Here is a 19,170-nt window from a genome sequence, read left to right as displayed (position 1 = left end):
ATTAACAAGATTTTCAAAATCAGGAAGGTAAATGATTGCGTCTCTGTCAAAAGAAGAGACTTTTTGGGAAACTGAGATGAGCGTTCAGTGTTCTCCACGCTTTCCTGAGAAAGAGGAATTGGAAATAGTCAATGTCACTGTACAAGACCCCTCAGAATGAAGTTTCAATAATTCCCAATCATACGTTTTGTCCACATAGGACAGTCTTGTGCATAAGTAAGAGAGAGTAGAGAAAAAAGATGTAGAATTCAAAATAACATAAAATTGGTATGACAGGTGAATCTGAGTAAAAAATTCACTCAGAATAGCCAGTCTAAAAAAAAAAAACCCACCAAACTTGGATCATATATAATAAAAATATCTTCTTATCTCTTTTTTAAAATATTTTTCTAACAAAATATTTATAATTTAATAATAGGGACAAACAACTTAAAATTAAGAAATCAATGAAAGGTATGGCAAAGAGAGTGAGAAGCAGTTTCTAATCATGGACTTTAGAAAAATACAGACTACAGGTACTGTGATTGCTACGGCTCCACCAGATGGGCTAAGCAAGACTAGCACAGGACGTGCAGACAGGAAAACCTTCATGAACCCTGAGAACGAGGACCTGTTCGTCTCTTTGGTTAAGGAGTTCAACGGTCCTTCAAAATGGCAGGAAGAATTCTCAGATGGTTCAGAATTTCTACCCCTACATAAATACCAGAGAGAAATGCAAGGACACCCAAAGAAAACATGCCACAAGAACGTTCTTGCAGCATGACTACAAGCACTCAAAGAATGGAAATAATTTATATTTCTATCAACTGCTGAGTACAATGATGAGTGTATCTACAGTGGAATTTTATTATGAAATAAAATAATTAAGAGATTATACATGTAAGGTATAAATAACTTTTAAGTGGCTACGGGGGAAATGGCAACCACAAAAGACATGTATACATGAGCAATTAATATGATTAACCTATATGATTAATTTATATGATTTATATGGGAAAGATTAACCTATAAGGAGAGAAAACAGATTTTTGGCTTCCAAGGGTCTGAATGTGCAGGAATGTCTTTACCAGGCAAGGTTCTCTTTCTGGAATACTTATTACAATGAGATAAAAATCAACTGTAGCGACTGATGCATCATTTAGATATACTGAACTTTAAATTACTTCTATGGCATATAAAATATAATCAATAAAAACAAAGTATATTCCATAGTATGGTTTTGAAACGGATTATTATAGTAAATATGGTTGGGTTTTCAAAAATAGGCTATTTTTTATGAATTGGTGTCTTACTTGTTTTTCATGAAAGCCCTAAATTTTTAAATATCTCTCCCATAGCCGTGCCTCTGAGGATGAAGCTTCTTTCACAGAAATGTGAATAGAAGTTAGTGCCCATCAACTCAAAGCAAATCCGTATAGACTGTCCATAAGACCCTTCCCTAGGACTTTGTCAATAACTGTTTGAGAAGTGCTGTGCCACCAATCAGGGTCTTTCCATAAAAGTGAGTAGTTGTGCGCTCAAGAAACCCCCCAAAATATTTGGAATGCTTGGAAGGAGGGCAATGATTCAGCCAAAAAAAAAAAAAAAAAGTTCATAATGTGCAAGCCTGAGGACCTGGAATAATAAATTCTCACAATCCATGTGGGAATGGGTGAACGAGTGATCTTTATTTGCCACCTGAGCTCTGGACATGCAGAGACAAATGTGACTTTGAGGTACACTGGAGCCAGTTCAGCCTCGTGCTGAGCTTCTAGCCAGCGACAGACCCTATCTCAAAACCCAAATAAACACAAGAAACACACTAGAGCGCGTGCATCCACTCACACAGGAACACCCACAAGAAAGGGTATTCTCTAAAAGTTGTTATCAGTTTGGGAGGCTATGACATCCATAGCCCGAGTGGTCAACACATTTTAAAAACTGGAGATAATGTGAGACAATGCAAAGATATTTCCTTTCAGGAAATGAGTGTTATATAACTAAAACAATAATCTTCCTGCCACCCTCAATTTGAACTTCACTTGATCTCTCCTCTGCTTAGGTATGTGATTTTCTGGGTGCCTACTCCTAACTTTACGAGTCGAAGGTAATCTGTAGCTCATTTAATGGGCCTGAGTTTTACAATTTATCAACATGCTGACTCTGCACATTCCATTTTAAGTACTCCATATTCTCTAAGTTTATAAAGATACTTTGTATTCAGCCAGGCAAGTGCCTTACTATTGGTCTCGTGTGTTTATGTTTATTAATTTATTCCTTCTTTCAAATAGTCTGGCCATGGTGCTGTGCACTTTAATCACAGCACTTGGGAGCTAGATGCAAGCAGATCTAAGGGTTCAATGCGAGCCTGGTCTACAGAGAGAGTTGAGAAGAGCCAGGATGTTACATAGAGAAACTCTGTCTCAAAAAAAAAAAAAAAAAAAAAAAAAAAAAAAAANAAAACAAGCAAAACAAAAAACCTCACTTACATATCTAAGACAACATTTGCTGTGTTTGTACATAGAAATGCTCACGTGAGAATTTTGAAACCTATAATATGAAAATCTCCAGGTAGATTAATTCAAAAATTATTTAGTGATTTTTGCAAAATTTGGGATTTGTTTGCATGTCAGTTTTATAATTCTCAGAAAACTAAGGAATTTTCTTCATTTGATCTTTTACTATTCCGATATTTCTTCAATAACACACATTTTTTTTTCTGTTTGCTGTGACTGTGTGTGTGTGTCATATATTGCATTGAAAATCATGCCCATTAATTCTGAGCAAAACTTTTAATAATAATAATAATAATAACAACAATAATTTTGGACATTGTCTCATAAGAACAGGCTGAATTCAAGTTCACGAAGGTCATCTGAAGGTTATTTGAACTTCTGATCATTCTTGTCTCTAATTGGATTCCTGAAATTCCAGACATGTTCCATCAAGCCTTGTTATTATGTGGCATGGGGGTTAAACTTATTGTCTTCTGCATCTGAAGCAAGCACTCTACCTTATAAGCTACATCCTAGTCCCAAATGTCCTACCTTGACTTTTCTGAATGCTTTATTAAATAGCTGCAAATAATACTGTAATGTTTAGCATTTATTTCTTGTACTACTTATAGTTTCCTCATTAGTATAACATGCCAAATTTGTGAACTATTTAACACAAATTAAAATGGCAAGAGAGAAATTGTACTTTTCAAGTATTACTACTCTTCTAACTTATTCATCACTGCATAAAAGGGTAATTACTTTAATTTCATGTTTGATCTGAATCTAAAACATACATCATTATGCTTCTTTATAATGCTACATGTAATAGTAAGATAGCTATGTTCTTCAGTGCTAAGCCATAAGATATGAATTGAAAAAGCAGAGTGCCTTTATTTCACAGAATAACTTTTTAATATAAAAACAAAGGTGTAAGAGTTTGTTATAACTAAGCTGAGTAGTATAAATATACCAAATATTCTTAAAAATTATTTTCACACATATATGAGTACGGCCAAAACCCTAAGACATTATACTTATTTCAAAGTCTAGGGACAGGTTTCAAATTCTGATTTAAATTTCTATTAGAAGAATTACTTTAACAATGAAATAGATTACACTAGTAATGGCAAACAAACAGAGAGACTATCGATAATGAAGCCATTAAGGCTTTTGTAAAACATGATGACATGGTTCCTATCCCTGGCATGCACAGAAACAAGCGGGCATGTTTGTTATATACTTTAATAACAGCTCCAAGATGGAGATGCAGAATCCAGGACTCTCTTGCCAGTCAGTGTAGCTAAATCAGCAAGACTCAGTCCCAGTGAAAGACCCTGTTTTAAAAAATAAGTCATAAATCCTGTGAGAAATGACCTAGGGGTTGACTTCTAGCCTTCACACTCCCAGGCCTAAACAGGAACAAAAGAATAAGAACACACACATGTGCGTACACACACTTGCATACACATACACACACACACACACACACACACACACACACTGGCAAACAATAATGGACTATGGTCTTGGAGGTTACTGATCATATTCAAAATCAACTTCAAGGCATTCAAACTTATACCAAATATGTGAAGATTGTTTAAACAGAAGGCTAATCAAATCTCATTGTTCTTAATTTTGTGTGAAGATCTTTAATTACTCTGAAAACGCAGCTAATAAATTTCTCATAGAAATTCTCAACTAGACTAGTTTACCTGAAAAAGTACTTTATAATTTTGATATGTTTACTTTGGCAGAAAGAACATTTATAAACAAACAAAAAAATCAAAAATACCCAATAACTTCTAGCATGCTGACAAAATTTCAGTAAAAACAGAAATATTAAATGAAAGCAAAAATACAATTGATAGTGAAATATAAAGTTTAATCTTAAATTATCAATTAAAAACCTAGAAACAATAGAACAAATTCCCTCTTCTTTTGAGCGCTGTCTCCTTATGGACAACTGCTCAGTTAAAAAAAATGGTCTCTCATGTCAAACCAGGACACTATTGCTATTGAATATTAACAATTTGAATAGCTAAGAGATAATTTGTCAATCAAATTGAAGAAAATAAATGTCTGTATATGTACTATGGTTGCTTACTTAAAATTACAATTGTGATTGGCGTTCTAATATTGAAAAAGAAAGAAAACAGCAGTCTAAAGAAGAGGTTACCAATGAATATTATATATTAAGATATTTTATAATTCAATCCACACTAAATAATCAAATAGCCTATTGCAGTCACACTCTATCCATAGCCTAAGATATTAAAATAAGATAAATTTCAGTCCCACAAAGTATTCAAAATATATAAAATATGAACATAAGAAAGTGCTATTTCACTCTTAACATGTACACATTTCTCATAAGTTATCACTACACAAAATCTCACATATAATATAGTCCCAGATACAAAAAAAAATCTTTTCAATAGTGAAACTTCGTATTGAAAGTTGTAAATAAACTGCTATCAAGAAAACATGGTGTTAGGATCATACTGGTATTTAACATTTTAGTATTATAGAAAATAAAGTGACTTAAAATGCATATATTTTGAAATTCTTTAAAAATTGACTAATCTGAATTATATTGGATGTGTTAGCATTGAACTCACACACCAATAGCATGACACACATTTTTGTGCACAATGCATTTAAATATAAAACACTTAGAACATTGCTACTCTTACAAACCACTTATGATGGCAAATATAAATATTACAAGGATGATTAATTTCTAAAAACACCAAAGTGAGCTAGAGCAGAGACGTCAACCTAACTTTTTCACAAACAGTAAGGAACCTCTTCATAGAAAAAATGTAAGGCAAAATATGTGGCAAAATTAAGTTTGGACTTGTCAAGCTTCATGTCAGTTTAGCAATTTAAAATGTATAGATTAGTAAAAGCACTATAGTATGAAGTAGAATACAACTATATAAACTATTTTATAGAAATAAAATAAAATATAGAAGAACATAAATAAGACACAGGCGACCCGTCTTTGGCTGTTATTAAGAACTGTCCATTATAATTAACTTAGATATAATGTAACACATTAGCCGAGATTTATTTGTAACCATAACAATGAGACTTGCTGTAGAAAAACACACATAAAGTACTCCTATAGTTTTTAAGTCCCTTTTCTCTCTCTTTGAAGATGTTATCTATAAAAACATGATTTCCAGCTTCTTGTTTGTGACTCAGTATAACTCTAAGGAAAGTCTAATTAAATTGAGTAGTTAAAACATCGCAGCACCATGGTCACTTTTTCAAACCGCAAATCTGTAGTGGCATTTCAATTGTATGTTAATAAATAAAGCCAGCCTGAAGTTCAGAGAGCAAAACAGCCACAATGGCCAGCTTTACGGACCAGGCCACAATAACACACACCTTTAATCCCAGTGGTGCACGCCTGTAATCCCAGAACTAGAGAAGGTTTTAGGACACGAAACTCTCATACTCAGTCTCATTCTGAGATTCCTGAAGGCAGGTTCGCCATTTTCGGACTGAGATGGAGGTAAGGGCCAGTGGCTGACTGCTTTGCTTTTCGGATCTTCAGGTTGAACCCCAGTTTCTATCTCTGGGTTTTCATTAATTGTGCCTCACAAACCTTTGGCACTTGAAAGTAGCTACAGAGCAGGAATAGATCTACTTTAAGGTCCCAAATTAGACTTTGAAGTCCTTTTACTATCAGTCAGGAGTACCAGGAGCTAGGGGTAGTGCTGCGATCCTGTAATTTAAGTTACTGGGAGAACAACAAATTCCCGAGCAACTCAGAAACTCAATCTAAAAGCACATTGTAAAGATCTGCGGAGCTGGCACAAAGCTTAAGATGTAGACGAATTGATTAGTTCTGCTCAATGCCCTGGTTTATTTATTCTCACCTCGAAAAAAGCTCCCGCCACACAAATCACCCCTAGTTTTGATTCTCTGACTTTCCTATCATTTCTCCGAACCACATCTCTAAAATGACCTAAAATCGGTTGATTTGGGTGCAAACCTAGTAAAGCCATGAACTAAACATCATTTTCCAACTTCTCCAGACTGGCCTCATGACACATACAGATCCTATAGTTCCTGAGGAAGGGGACAGTCATGAAAAACAGAAAAGGAGGAATACAGAGGTGCACGGAGACACAGACTGTGGACAGATAAACATAGAACCAGAGACACTTCCTATTTAAAACCTCAAATATACAAACATGTATAATGTGCATGCCCTGATTATTTTTTGTCTCCCAGGGGAAACATTGATCAGACAATGTGGGGCAACGTGAGGAATATTCACCTCATATCAACATTATAGGGTTAGTTCCTTTAGCTTAGTTCCTAATTTTATCTATGCGTGGACCGCGTAAGGATCCATCACTTGACAACTGGTTGCCAATTCAAGGAGTGATTTAAGTATCTCTGTAGAGTTGAATACTTTTATTTGGATGATAACAATGCTGATACTAGTTTTGTGTAAATATATTTATAAATATCTACAAGCCTTGAATCATAAGGTTCAAGTAGTTTTGTTATTGTTTGCGTGTGCTTTTTTTTTTTTTTTTTTTTTTTTTTTTTTTTTTGAGACTCGGGCTAAGGGCAAGGATAATTCTGTACTTTGCTTGTCTATTCCTTAGGAGTTCAGATTTAATTCAGGGTAAATAGATCATAGGGAAATGATGGAAGATTTGTGAAATCCAACCATTATGTTAGGAATTAAACATTTAGTATTCATTCATTGCTAAATATATAATGCTTCAATAATTTTCTTCTTCCAGATGAAAACTAGATTTACAGATTTTTAAGGCACTTTCAGACAAGTTTTTCGTACACCACTGTTATCTTCAGCATCAAGGAAAGTCTTTATGTGACAAATGGTGTTAACTACTTTTTTTTAGAAGAAAGGTAACAGCTAGTTGGTGGCAGAGCTGATTTTTGTCAACATTTCTTTCTGACTTTAGAACTTAATCAGTCTGCTCTCAGAATATAGACAGGCAGGTGATTGAAACTTCTGCCTCACTTGCTTCCGAATTTCCAAGATTGTGGAGATGGTATCATATGCTATATGGAATGCTGTGATTGAAATTGGGTTCAGCTGGCAGGGAGACCCGAACCGATGAAGCAGGCTATTGGTGAGCATTCCCGTGAGCATTGTTAAGAATTGTGTAACACCATTCAAGGGGCTTTCCCATTCAGCACAGCTATATTTTTATCTGTTACTAATGGTAATGATGATAACGGGTGATGCTAATAAACCCATGGAAGGGTTGTGAGGGAGACCTGAACCAAATAATCATACACTTGTGGCCATAATTTGTTGTGATGCTTACTGCATCTATGGCCATAAACAAAAGATTATTAGGTTCAGTGGGCACCACGACTAATTATTTGCTCGGAGGAGGGACTTCAATCAGGTTACTATTGAGAAAAGTGGATTCCATTTTTCTAAAGGACAGCTTCCCTGAACATCAGAAGGAACAAAAGAGATATCATCAAAGAATTTTTTGGGGGTGAAAAAAAAAGCTTCATTAAGTAATGTGAATTTTAGTTCTACCATCTGATGGTTCAAATTATGCAGAGCCTGAATTGGCAGAACACTAATAATTTTTATCCTGTTACATCTGAGCTCTAACCAGTGGTATACTTCTCCATTTATGAGCAATCTGGGCCTCAAAAGCTGGTCACTAAAGCCCTTTCTTTTCTGCAAAGTTAGAAATGGCATCACACAAGCTAAAAAGGTTTCCTATAGACGGTGGGAAATGCTCTCATGTTTTCCATGGTTGAAAGTTTTAAAACATGAAAAGTCAGAAAGATAAAGTTTATCCTTAGAAAATCTCAATAGTACTTGGGCTGCTAAAAATAAACAACATTAAGGTGATCTAGGTAGTCTAAACATAAGACAAGATAATTTTGGCTCTTAGGATTAACATAAAGTAAGTATACTAGCAACTTTTTAAAGGTATTTTCTGCTCAGGGTATTGGGTACTTATTCTTTCTCTGTCTCTGCCATCTATCCTCTCTCTTTGTCTCTCTGTCTTTGTTTCTCCATCTGTGTATGTGTGTGTGCGCAAGCGCGTGCTCATGCACCTAAATGTTCAGTCAGATTATAGGAGCCCCCGAAAGACCCATACTTATGGGCTTGTCTATGTTTAGGATTAATTGGTACATAACAAGGTATATGTTTTAGAAAATTTGAGGTATCAGCTATGACATAATGATATTCCATACATCACTGTTTCATTGTTTTAAACAACCTTGTTCTAGCAAGTAGTTTAGAGTGACTTTCTGAACATAAATTTGTGTATATTAATATATATACTTATATTATTTTCTGAATACCAACATTAAGTGAAGCACCTCTCATGGTCAATTAATTATGCATTGATATAATTACTCAAACAAAAAAAATAAAATGTAGGACAGACAAGGAAATTAATGTTTTAAGACTTGTTCTACAGAAATAGGATTCTTTATATATGTTATTTTATTTAATCCTCAAAATAAACAAATAAATCATTTGTTTTTCTGATTTTTAAGTAAAAGGATATAATTTAAATGACTTAAGATGTATGGATAATTAGAAAAGGAATGTTTTAAAAATCACGTTTTTTTTTCCCCTTTCTTATTGTATATTGCAAAATGTTAAGACTGGAAGAGCTGAATTCAGATTAAGAAGGCATACATAATTAAATTATTGATAAACCTCCATATTTAAAACACAGACTTTGTCTGAAGGTTTTACTTTCAAGTTAAAAAATTATCTCCATCTTTTAGAGATTTGTTAGCACTGAGTATACCAGATGTGATAACTTTAGAGGAACACTTCGAAAAACCACAAAAGATATTTTATCCTGTTTTCACACTAACAGCAGAATGAACTTCACGCTACAGGTTAGGAACATTGGCCAGACTCAAAGACTTGTCGCAGTTACAAAGGGTTTCAAGCTGTCAGTCAGAAACTGGAAGTGACCTAATGAAACAGCTAATCTATTCCAGGGCTCACTACACTAGATTTCAGAAACCCTCTAAGCAGTGGCACACACAGCTGTGTCCTCTTACTTTGCTATAAGAACCATGAGACTATGGAGAGATTAACACTTTCATTTTAATGTAAAGCCAATGATAGTTAGCAGAAAACTTTAAACTGTGAAAGGGAACATACATAGAAATGTCAAATTACTAGTTTTAGTGAAATTAAAATGAATATTAAATTGAAAGCTGCACAAGAGGCTGCTTTCCTGAAGAAATAAATAATTTATAAAAATTTTTAAAGTATATATTATTTAAATTCTCATAGTGAGGAAAGTACCAAGAAGTCTATATAAACAATAGGAGAAAGTTGATCATGAGCCTAATCAGTATTTTCTATAAAATTACCTTTCTCCAAACATTTGCATTTTATTTGCTTTATATTGAAAAAGTTGTGTAATAAGAATAAGATGTTTTTAGCAAGAAATCATAGTTTGCATTTTTCATATTAGTTTTACATAGTAATAAACACCATTGAAAAGCAAGAGATTACTTTTTTAGGGGAAAGCAAACTGCACTTTCTTCCAAATGCTCCTTCTCTTACAGTAAATATGCAAACTTACTTTATCCTAATTAATTAATTCAATTGGCAATAGTTTTCATAGCTTGGTAAATCAAAGAGCAAAATCTGTAGGAGCTCTATTTTGAAACAAAAAGAAAAAGTAGACAAATGTTTTAGGTTCCCTTCAGATTTCAGTGGGGACTTGAAGAATTCCTACGGAAAAGTTGTAAATTGGTAGCTCAGAGTGTGTGGCATGGTTCTTACTCATGTGACTATAAAGTAAGAAACAGCTACATCATCCCAAAGAGAAGACTTCAAAGAAAGGGTCTTCTATGAGTAAGTGGGACTACGGGGTTACACAAGGCCAAGAGCACTTACCATGCACTCCAGGTGCGAACAGCATCAAGAGGATGAGCAGCTGTGGTGGCCACATGGCTGTGTTCTCAGGCGAGAATGCCTCAAGAATGTATTTCGAAGGGAAACCAAATGAGTATATTCCTGGTTCCTCTTCTGTATTCCAATAGCAATGATTAAAAACAAACACAACAAGAGTAAGAAAAATTCTTCAAAAATAAACACGGCTATTCCAAGTCGGACACCTGCAAAACAGAAAAGAAAAAAAAAAAAAAAAAGAAAAGAAAGGGTAGGTTATCCAAAGATGATATTTGTATGTTAGTTTCTTGAATAAGTCTTGTATTTTGTACCTAAAACAAGTTTCCCACTTTCTTTAATGAGCAGAAATATCATATACTAAATGAATAAACAATCCAAAGGACATTACTTATGCAATTATTACCAGTTTATACCCCAGCCTCAAGCATGTGTGAAATAATTCTGTCACTACTGGACAAATTAATTTAAATAGTATAATGCTAAATGTAAATAGAGATTTATGGGGGGATTTATTTAAACATTTTCCACAAATAAAATGTTTACTTAGCGTTAGAATAAATGTTCTCACTTATTACCACTTGTAAAATTCATGGTATTCTAAATACTAAATACTCTGCTTTTAAATAACTTCATAAGATCATTGATTACATATTTATGTTTATATGAGAAGATACTCATACTTCATTGTCTAAAACTTCAATACTGAAATTCAAGTTGAAGTACTGCCTAAATCGAAATTTTGATGACACCACACCTAAAAAAGATATCTTATTAAGCATATGCAAATATCCTTAAAATTATAAATGTAAAATTTGAATACAAAAGACTTAATGCTAAAATTTTTATATAATACTTATGTAATTGATATTGAGCTTTATTTTGCTAGATTTAAAATAAAAATCTTTTTGAAATACATGACTTTATCATGAGTCAAATTTTCACATTTTTAAAATCTTGTTGTAGCACAGATATAATGAGCATAGTCCTGGGAGACAGCCACTTTATCTCAATTACTGTGCTACTGACATCGTGACCTTATGTTAGCCATTTAATAACTCAGGGCCTCACTTTTCTGGTATGATAAATAAAGGAATATTACTTAATATTCCTGCAAGAGTAGAAATAAGTGAAGCTTAACATTAAACTCCTAAAATGCATAAACGTATATAGTGGGTAGAATAATATTGACATAGTAATTGCTACATATACAATATTTAATGATTTAAAATACAATGAAATTAATATATAATTAAAATTAAACGTTTGGTATAGAATAAATGTTAATGACTAGGCTGTTCATAATCTACATGAACATAAATCTGTCTACTGTCTGAATATCTGTTCCTGAACAATGAAAATTTTATGATAATTTTTGAAATTTACGGGTTATCAGTAGCGTATCTAAACTCTAAACAAGCATACTTTTATATACATGAAACTTTGATCGGAACCTTTGTAAAATAATCCTGTTCAAAAGCCATGTGTAGAAACAATAAAAAGACTAAGGATATTATATTTTAAGTCATATATCACAACCTGCACTACACCTATGAATTGCTAATGACTATTTCAGAGTCATCACCATACACACAGTAGCAATGCTTCACAATATGCCTTACAGAGATGCAAATGTACTTCATAAAAATGTCTTTCTCAACCTAACTGAACGTGGAAGACTCAATATCAACAGGCGCCCTATGTGGTACAGTTAATGCCTAGAGACAGGGATCAGGGCAGCAAGGAGAAAGTTGATGATTGGAACACAGGTCCCGTCCGTCACCATTCTATATGATGTCTGATGAGAAAAGCACTACTCAGACGCCAAACGAGCTTGAAAGAGGTAAGACCAAGTGAACCACACATTTTCAAACTGGTACTTTTAATTTAAAAAATCTGATGCCTACAAATATCCATGATTTTATAGAGAAATACCATCTGCAAGCAAATCTCGAATATGCAAGAACGTGTGGCTCTTGTGCATGTTAGAACAACAAAGGGCCTCCAGCTGAATCCTACTGCTGCTCAAGCTGACTCTAAAACACTAATGTTTCCCTCTACAACCTGATTCTGAAAAGAACTACCAAAAGCTTCAAAGACTTTTCTTTTCTTTAAGTATTTATTTAAGGTTAATGGGTAATATATGAAATAAATACTAACAAAATTAAAATAGAAATAAGGACTTGAATGTTTTAGTCATATATTTTTAAAATAGTTCTATCCTCCTAGGAGACTTATAAGGAACAAAATCTAATCTTCTTTAATGCTTTCAAATATTTAATTCAATGCATTTATGTATGCTACAAGTGTGCACTGAAACACTTGTTCATATTAAAAGAGAAAAAATGGTAGTTTGAGCAAGAATAGTTTGGAATAAAGGTTGGTAAAATTGGAGATTGAAAATGACAGTATATTGCAGATTTGTAGCCACGTGGATCAGTAGAAAACTCAAAAATATAATGTAGAACGTCTACTACAATGAAATAAAAAGCGTTTTGAAAGTAATGCAGAGAAAAACAAATTTAATTAATGGCATGACATTGAAATATGTCAATATAAATAACCGCCGCAATCTCTGACTCTAGGACAAGCGCAAGTATTAAAAGTGAGTTTATCTTTGGAAATTATAGTTCTGTAAATTGCTAAAAAATTTTCAACCATTTTTTAACATTTGTGTACCTGATTTTTGGTCTTAATATGGAACTATTTACAGTTACTATGAACATCAACAGATGCTGAGACATTAAGTGATTCCCTTAATTAAGTGACACATTAAGTGAACTAATAAACCAATTGTATTTAGGTAAATCTAAATATGACATGAACAATAATTATATAAGTCTTATATTGACAGATATATACTCCATAACACATTCAAGTAAAATACACTACGGGAGAAATAAAATCCATTATAAGTATATATTGACTTGAATTAAAACTGATGCTTGTTCTATGCATGGTGGAACATGCCTTTAATTCCAGCACTCAGGAGGGAGGCAGAGGCTGTTGGATCTCTGTGAGTTCCAGGCCAGGCTGGTCTTCAAAATGATTTCCAGGACAGCCAGGACTGTTACACAAAGAAACCCTGTCTTGAAAAACAGAACAAACAAAGAAGCAAAAACTAGCATATTATGTTTTTTATTTATTTAAATAGTCCCAATTTCCTTTTTAGAACCAATCCAATCTACTATTATAAAGGATAAAACAAAGTTGAGTCACAAGAAGCAGCCCAAATGGAGGCCACAAGTTTTGAAGGAAGCAAGAGCCAGTATTCTGTCCATTGTATTGGAGTTGCCAAACTATACTTTCTGCATTTTATTGCTCATATTGGATTTCAGTACTGATTTTATCAGGTGGTCAAAGAGTTCAGTAAAGGTAATCTATATCAGGAACCTGTGAAGATTCCAGGCAAAAGAAGGAATTCAATAAATGACAAGGCCCTTGTTCTCACTTAATGCTGGGATTTGTATTTGAAAGTTGAGTCATAAATGGCACATGAGAACACGCTTATGCGCCAGGAAGCTGGAACGGCATTTGATATGAGTTGCAGAGTTTCTGACTGAAAGAAGGATGGAATCCTATGCTATAGAGTAATCATGATGCTTTTAGAAGGCTAATTTGATCATGGTATTCAGAAAAAAAAAAACACAGAGGAAGGGAAAATTCCTTGGACAGAGTCAGTAAGCTATCTGCCAGTGTTAGTGAGTGGGGTCTCAGAGGAATTTCAAGTCCTGGACTGTAATTTAAAGCACAGAATTTCGGACCCCAAAACAATGAGAAATATCACTGTTATCGGTAGTATTTTGTCAGAGTGGAAGAATATAAATAAATTAGAAGAGAAAAAGAAACAACGGCTCTGAATGAGCCAGAAAGACCCAGAAAAACCATCAAATGGGAAAGAGGAGAGAAGCTGAAGAAACGGTGGCATTTTAGCTAGCATTTGCTGCTTCCTCATTCTTCCCTGTAATTCCCCACTAGACCAAGGAGATCACAAGATCGCAAAATTCAATGAATTTCCAAGATCATTTTTATTTTCTTTTCTTTCAATTGAGTTTAATGTTAGACTTAATTTCAAAGTTACACAAAACATCCACTGGACAAGTGATGAAGTCTACAGTTTGAAATAACTAACAAGAATGTGATGGCATGGTTGGTTAAGACAGATGCCTATCTCCATATAATTACATTTTAAATAATCACATTTATTTCTGTTAGCAAACAAATCATCTAGGATGGTAATGCGAAAGAGAACATTTCTTGATTAAAGGTCCCCGTTGATTGTCTTTCTGACAGTGTTATGATTCAGTAAATGTTTATTAATATTTGCAACAAGTGTGAATTTGTTGATATTGCTATGGGGGGCGGGCATTAGGGCAGTTCATCTTTTCTCCACAAAAGAGACTGATGTTTTCTACAGGATCACTTTCTTGTGGAATTGCTCTTGAGTTAACCTTTCTTGAAATTTTACCAAGCACTAGGATGGAACTTATTTGCACGAGAATTTGAATAAGGTAAGATCTGTCACCATTGATATGTTTAATCATAAATCAGAGCATCTGGTTTTAAGGTAAAGACACACAAATAACCTGTGCAATTATTATGGGAAATAATTCAATTATCAACAATCAGATAATTTAATATTAAAAAGGATGAATGTTATAGTATACTCAAAATATCCAAAATAAATCCTTTGTTCCTTACCCAAAAAAAAAAAAAATACAAGGTCAAAGAAGTCACTCAATGGTAAAGTGTAGGAGGTCAGAAGGTTTGATTCTCAGATCATGAAATAAATTCATATAATCTCAAGACAAAGATGAATAGAGGGAGGTAAAGCTCATGAAATTATGAATACATAGTAGTTTCTCTGCGGTTGATTTATCATGTGTCATCAGTCTTAAGCATCATCTTCGCACAAGTAATTTGGATTTTAAGCATTGATTTCACATTTTACAAATTTCCAACAAGTTGTTTTTCAAAGATTCAAAAGAAGTTATAGTATTGCAGATTACAGGAGAAGGAAACCAGTTTTGTTGTTCAAAAACTTTCCCTTGAATCTTTAGGGGTTAAATCAGAGGCAGAATAGACAACAAAACAAACAAATAAAAAACAGTGTAAAAAGATCTCCAAATGACACCATGCTTATTCTGTTTGTCTTGCTTCTATCTGGACAGAAGTTGACCAGAAAGAGTTTTAGGACCAATGCCAAAAGAACTAAGGCCCAGGGACAATACCATCAAAGTTATGAGACAGAAATGCATTTTAAAAAAAGAAAAAGAAAATGAAAAAAAGTGTGTGACAATTCCTAGGTAGTAGTTACTGCATGGAGAACAGTTCTATATCTTCTTTTGACTAGCATAGTTAAATACATTAGAAAGATGTATTTAGTAAAATTTAGTAAAGGTAAACACATCTGGCCAATTTCTGTGCTTATAATTCAAAAGTTTTATAATGAAACACATGGCTGCTATAAATATACTAACTTCTATGTGGCGTTATGTCCATATATGATTAGTATAAATGTATATATAGCCACATAGAATGACATAACCTCATTTATTACCCCATTCATATTTTATCAAATAAACTCGGAAACTCAATTGATAAACAAAAAATTATGTATGAATTTTTATAATCTAATGTCATCATTACTTAAGTGTGCCTTCTTTGTCTATAAGTGTATTTCATATTAGTAAAATAAGCCAATTAGTTCCAAATATTTGCCATTTCATTTATAAGAATCGGAGACATATAAACATTAAGATAAGCTTTAAGTTATACATATGTAAACAAATAATTTAAGTATAGTCATTTGATTATGACAAAAATGTTTTGGTTAGTGGAAGCAAAAGGATGTGGCCGTCTTGCTAAGGATTATGGGAAAGTACACAAAGACCTAAGCATAAAAGTAGACACATGACTCACCTACTGGCCTATATAGCTTATATTTGATTACTTATACTATCCAAAGCATACAGAACTTGCAGATTGATATGAACTCATCTCACTTATTTCAGACAGTATAGTGATGGCTATTATCAGTTTCCCGCAGATTGCAAGATATGATATATTGTTAGCTCATGTTACATTTGATTCAACTCATCCAAGATCCAGCTCATTCTAAATGAAGACATGCAAGTGAAAAGAAGAAATAAAGCTTAAAAAGCATATGGAGAAAGGGGTTGTCCAAAATATTATGATAAAGAATATAGTTAAGGAAAACTCTGCATGAAACTCATAAAATGGTATGTTCTTATTAAGACATTTCCTAAAATGGCTTAATTGCTTTGTACTGTTGATTGATACTGTTTTGATTCTTGCAAATGGCTTGTTTTCTACTCTTTGCTAAGACTTTTTGAGTAACACCGGTTAGGAAAATACAGTGGAGCTTCCCTAAGTACATTGCTTCTTTTTTATTATTTTTTTTACTTTATAAATAACACCACTCAAAGTTTCCACTTCCTCCCCTGCTCCCTAGTATATTTGGATGCATACATTGATTCTTTGCTCAGTTTTCTTAGCAGATCGGTGAACCATAAGGGCAACTGAGGATTGCCTAGCTTACAAAGTAACCCAAGCTACCAACCTGCACAGAAAGATATATGTTGCCATTGTTTATTGTTTGACTCCAGCTAGCAATGAAGCAAGGGAACACAGATTGACTGTGATGGAAAATCTATGAGACACAAACCAGCTGGCTGATTAATACAAGTAGGATAGCAGGATCTTTTAAGTTACCATTGAATGAGCCTCAAAATTTATTTTATAGGACTGACAGATTAAGAATCTTGGAAAGTACTGAAACAACTTTATGCTACAATGTTTTTCTTAGGATAGTGACTATATGTGTGCTAATTTATCTCTTGTAACTTTTAAAATAAACATTTATATTTGATGGTATTTGTTTTACTAACATTTCTAACATCACAGAATAAGACAGTATTATATATAACGAGATCCACAGATAAATTTTCCTTTCAATTAGGCATTGTTTAATGACATTTTATGTTAAAATATTTCCTGAATTTTCACAAACAGCTGCATTCAGAAAGATAATATATTCTTGCTGTTACAATTATCACAATACTATATTGTAATGATATACATGCAGCATGACAAGGTTTAATAATGAACATTAGACCCTGTACTTTTTTCTTTAACACAATCATAATAAAGGAAAAATGATAACTTTGCTCATGACAGAGTAAGATGTTATAAGTTTATATAAAAAACAAAGTGGTAACATTTAAAATGGGATGCATTCATTTTTATTTTTCTTTTACTATTATTGACAATGGATAGTATAATGCCTTGTTTACTATAAAACAAGGGCATTTTATAGGGTCTGAGTAATGAGAATTTACTTTTACTTAAAATCACAATCTCTTTGAAACATAAACATCTCCATGCAATTTATTTATTTTATATAATGACTTCTCAATATATTGCCCTAAGCATTCTTTTTTTTCTCATGAAAGTACAGTGTTTGTCCACATGAAAGTCATTCACAGATTGTGGTTTCTGTTGACATTTTAGAGTCAGCAGCTTCTGAGCCTTTTTTTCCTCAAGAACTTATGTTATATATGAGGCTGATGTAACATGATACCAGTACATGCATCATGAATACCAAATAATACTGCCAAAGCATGATCACCTTTATGTTCCATTCTTTGCCTTTTTAAAAATGTTTCTCTATGTTCACAATGTAACCAGACTTATAATCAATAGGTAATTTTATTCAGGATGAAGAGATGCGTGAAATGTTTCAGATATGTCCTGCCTTTGAATTAATTAGGTCATTGTATTAATTAAGGTATTGACAATTATACAATATGAGGCCCTGGGATCTGAAACAAACGAAGGTCATTATTTCAGCCATAAAATTACTAGAAGTATGTTGGATATAGTTTAATTTTATGATTATGAAGATCATTTTATTAATAATTAAAAATTTCTCAGCTAATAAACTGATATGCTTTATACTCATTGTGACTAAAACTTACTCAAAACTGCACTCAGTGGGTTGTATTTATACACCCGTGTACATAGGTTTGTGTGTAATGATGAGCAAAAGGAGGCTAGTAGGGTGAGATGAGGGAATCATGGGATGGGTAGGGCTAAGAATATTTGGGGATGGCTTGTAAAAAGAAGCGGGGAAGGTAATATAATTCTATTTAAATTAAAAACATATTTTAAAATAGAAAATAAAACCTTTTGAGCTTTACAAAAACAATAGACCTCTTGATTGTATTTGCATTTCTCTGATGACTTGTGATATCCTACACCCTCTCATATTCTTTTTCCTGGTTGTTGTTTTCTGAAACACATGTGTAGGGTTTGAGAAAATTTTAAAAGCCAATTCACTTGATTTCTTCTTTGATTATTGTTTTATGTTTGGCACAGTGGCTACCTGAATAGATCTCTTGCTATTTCACCCAGCAATTGCAACTCCACAGTTGTAGGCCTGCTGCTTTTGCAGTGGTCTGGGTGCTCGGGACACAGCCTGGTAAGAATCCTGTCCTCATAGGCAACGACTGTCTCTGCTAAAGATAGCTTTAACTAAATCTCTATCATTCTGTTTATAAATAAGAGTCAGGATTCAATGGCTGTGGTAAGAACTTGCTAGTTCAGAGATGCTGGCTGCAATTAGCTAACCTTCCCTCCTCTGCCAAACCACAAAAGTTGCACCACTCCAAACCCCACCCTCCTACTTCCTGTATCTCCCTATCTCTCCTGGCTGCCCTGTGATGCTCTAGGATTACTTTCTGGCAACTAATTGTTGAC

General features: G+C 33.5%; 1 protein-coding gene across 5 annotated transcripts in view; it reads right to left on the bottom strand.

Annotated features, from left to right (window-relative positions):
• Window positions 1-19,170, bottom strand: part of Adgrl3 (adhesion G protein-coupled receptor L3) — a 734,036-nt gene that overhangs the window by 459,869 nt on the left and 254,997 nt on the right. For all 5 annotated transcript variants that reach the window (XM_050149593.1, XM_050149588.1, XM_050149591.1 and 2 more), the window contains one exon: window positions 10,378-10,598. In XM_050149593.1, coding sequence (XP_050005550.1) covers window positions 10,378-10,432 — 55 coding nt within the window. In that variant the 5' untranslated portion in view covers window positions 10,433-10,598. The remainder of the gene's footprint in view (window positions 1-10,377; window positions 10,599-19,170) is intronic.

This window comes from Alexandromys fortis, unplaced genomic scaffold (genome assembly GCF_014885135.2).
Source record: "Alexandromys fortis isolate MF-2015 unplaced genomic scaffold, M_Fortis_MF-2015_v1.1 scaffold_0, whole genome shotgun sequence".
In the NCBI taxonomy this organism is placed as follows: Eukaryota; Metazoa; Chordata; class Mammalia; order Rodentia; family Cricetidae; genus Alexandromys; species Alexandromys fortis.
Note: the sequence above shows the minus strand (reverse complement) of the source record. Positions and strands in the feature narration are given on the sequence as shown.